This window comes from Poecilia formosa, unplaced genomic scaffold, assembly GCF_000485575.1.
Source record: "Poecilia formosa unplaced genomic scaffold, Poecilia_formosa-5.1.2 Scaffold497, whole genome shotgun sequence".
NCBI classification, from domain to species: Eukaryota; Metazoa; Chordata; class Actinopteri; order Cyprinodontiformes; family Poeciliidae; genus Poecilia; species Poecilia formosa.
Genome location: NW_006800436.1, coordinates 238302 through 241458, shown reverse-complemented (window position 1 = coordinate 241458; position 3157 = coordinate 238302). Strand labels below are relative to the sequence as shown.

Genomic DNA, 3157 nt, shown 5'->3' with positions numbered 1-3157 from the left:
AGTTTTTCTAACCTGAACATGTCGGCTGCAGCTTCCTGCTGATGTTCATGACGAATCAGGATGTGAAGAAGTTTTGACTCATGACTGAAACTATCCATGATTAATCAGATAAAAAAGAGCATTTTTCATTTAACCACTTAACCTCTTTAGAAATATCAGAATTAGATTAAAAATGGCAAATAAATACATTAATTACATTTTTAAATGAAAAAATAAACATTTTATTGCCTAAAATGCAGGAACAGTGTTTCTTTAGTGAACAATCACTTGTAGCAAAGGATGCAGCTAAAAAAATCAAAAGCTTTTTGTTTGAACATCAGTTCAGTGTAGAATTGATCTGTTGATTATTTATTGATCAATCTATTAATGATTGACAGATTTTTTTTTTACAGAATCTGAACCAGGTGAAGCTGAAACTGATTTTTTTTCCTCCTAAATGTAAAATCTACAGTTTTGTCATATCTGCAGCTCTGATTATTTATCCTCCAGTTAACGATTAATCGGTTATAAATTCGTTGACGATTGTTTCAAAAATCAATTAATCATTAATAATCCGATTAATTTGTTCAGAACCTGTTGAAACCAGCAGCTCTGTGGATGAGTCCCAGTTTGCACTGGTCAGGATCCATCACAGTGATGGGGAGCCGATCATGGACCCGTTTGGTCCAAACCAACAGATGGTTCTGATGGAAATGTTTCACCTGATGAGGAGAAACCAGAGCCTCTGTTTGGATCCTGGTCTTAATAAAACCAACAAGCTGCAGCAGGAAGGCTGATGAAACTCTGCCGGGTTTGGATCCAGAACCGGCCCGGATCCAGCAGGGAAACCGGTGAGGTTCCTGAGGACAGACGGGACATCGACGCTCTGCTTCAGTTTCAGGCTGACCTGAGATCAGCTGACCGATACCAGCCGGTCCATCAGTTCCATCGAAACACTCAGAACCAAACGATCCAAACGTCACCATGGAGACGACGATGCTACACAACCAGGCTGCCTCTGCGCTGCAGGTTAATCCAAAAACGCTTCATTAAAGATTCAGGAGGTTTGATCAGAGCAGCTGGAAGACGGACATGCTTTCTGCTGTTAGCTTAGCATAAACCACACGAACCCAGCAACAGACATGCATTCTGCTGTTAGCTTAGCATAAACCACACCAACCCAGCAACAGACATGCATTCTGCTGTTAGCTTAGCATAAATCACACCAACCCAGCAACAGACATACATTCTGCTGTTAGCTTAGCATAAACCACACAAACCCAGAAACAGACATGCATTCTGCTGTTAGCTTAGCATACACCACACCAACCCAGCAACAGACATGCATTCTGCAGTTAGCTTAGCATAAACCACACAAACCCAGCAACAGACATGCTTTCTGCTGTTAGCTTAGCATAAACCACACAAACCCAGCAGCATCTCAGAGACGGAGGAACCAGCAGCAGATCAGGGAGGAGAGGATGAACCACCTGCTGACCAAAACATGGACTGACTGGAGAGCAGCAGCCTAGAGGGTCATGGTGACTCTGGAGGAGTTGCAGAGATCCACAGCTCAGGTAGGAGCTGCAGCGAGAGACTCAAGTCAGAGGAGACCGAACTGTAGGCTTTTCCACATTCAGAAACTATTTCAGGGTTGATGGGAAGAAAGAGTGAAATCCAGGATGAACCTGAGACTGGAGCAGAGCTTCACCATACAGAAGTGGCCTAGTTAAAGGCTAGATCTACATCCAGCTTTTACTCAGCCCTGTTTTTCATCCCATGGAGTTAATATTAATTTAAAAGCTGATAAAGAGAAAAGACAAGGCGATCTGGAGGTTTTTCTCTCCTGATTCAGTTTCTGAACACCGAAGCTTCTCTCTCTCCACCCCGTCTCTGCAGACCTGAAACGGTCTGTAAACAATCTGCTGAGGCGGCGGTTACTATAGCAACAGTGCAGCGTTGGAGAAGTTGTAGCTTCAGGGACGAGTTTGAAACTCCCCAGATGAAGATGAAGATGTGAGGAAGATTTATCAGCAATGAACGGCAGGCTGACAGGAAGTTCAGTCAGATTCCTGAAAACACAGTGGTGTGTGTGTGTGTGTGTGTGTGTGTGTGTGTGTGTGTGTGGGATGAGATAGCAGGTGGATGTGGCTGGCTCAGCACTCTGTGGTATTTACTAATTACAGGACATGCTGAGGTCACGGCCCCTGTAATTACAGCCTCTGATTGGCCGGCCTGCATGCCAGCAGCCAATCAGCTGCCATCAGGAAATTACAAGCCTGGATAGCAGTGAGACACAATGTTTGTTTTCTTTGTTAAAAAAATAATATTTTTAAAAGCCTGATCCTGAGTAACGACTGATTCATGTTTCTCAGATTTGTCGGATAAGAAGAGCGATCTGCGCGTGTGCGACGCCGGAACGTGTCGCTTCGGAGGAACCTGCCGCGAAAACGGAGCCGACATCAAATGTGTCTGTCAGTTCCACGTGAGTCCCACCCACAGCAGCACAGACAGTGCCCCCTGCTGGCAGCGGAGGGTTAAACAGCCATCCTGATGATGTTTTCATTCGGTTCTGAAATCTTCTCGTTTCCTGTTTCAGTGCAATAAGAAGTACGTTCCCGTGTGCGGCTCCAACGGAGACACGTACCAGAACGAGTGTTTCCTCCGCAGAGCCGCCTGCAAGAAGCAGAGAGCCATCAGCATTGTGTCGGAGGGAGCCTGTTACCACGGTAACACTCATCCTCTCACATCCAGCACTTAAACTGGAAGGTTTTGCCTGAAATTACACTCTTCCTAAATTATTCATGAACCTGATCATCGACTTTCTGCTGCCAAGTCGATCCTTTTCTCTGTGGCTTCAGAAAGTCCAGTCAGGGAAACGGGCCGAAGCTCAGCGATTAATTATCACACCTCACACAGCTTCTTATTTTAATAAAATAAAACTACAAAGATCTTAAATTTAGATAAGTTCTATGAAGCCAGATCTACTAAAATAAAATCATCTGATTGTTTTCATTCTCCTGATAAAAACATTTTTACTTTTTTGGACTGAAGATGCAAAAAAAGTCAAGAGATTTTATAGCCAGATGGGAAGAAATGAGCAAAATTCAAAATGTAAAAAATAGATGGATGATGGATGGATGGATTGATGGATGGATTGATGGATGGATTGATGGAT

General features: G+C 43.8%; 1 protein-coding gene across 1 annotated transcript in view; it reads left to right on the top strand.

The window, feature by feature from the left end:
• LOC103156758 (tomoregulin-1-like) overlaps positions 1 to 3157 on the top strand; it is a 13408-nt gene that overhangs the window by 3382 nt on the left and 6869 nt on the right. Inside the window, exons 2-3 of the mRNA XM_016664564.1 lie at positions 2355 to 2464; positions 2579 to 2708. Of these exons, the coding sequence (XP_016520050.1) occupies positions 2355 to 2464; positions 2579 to 2708 (240 nt within the window). The remainder of the gene's footprint in view (positions 1 to 2354; positions 2465 to 2578; positions 2709 to 3157) is intronic.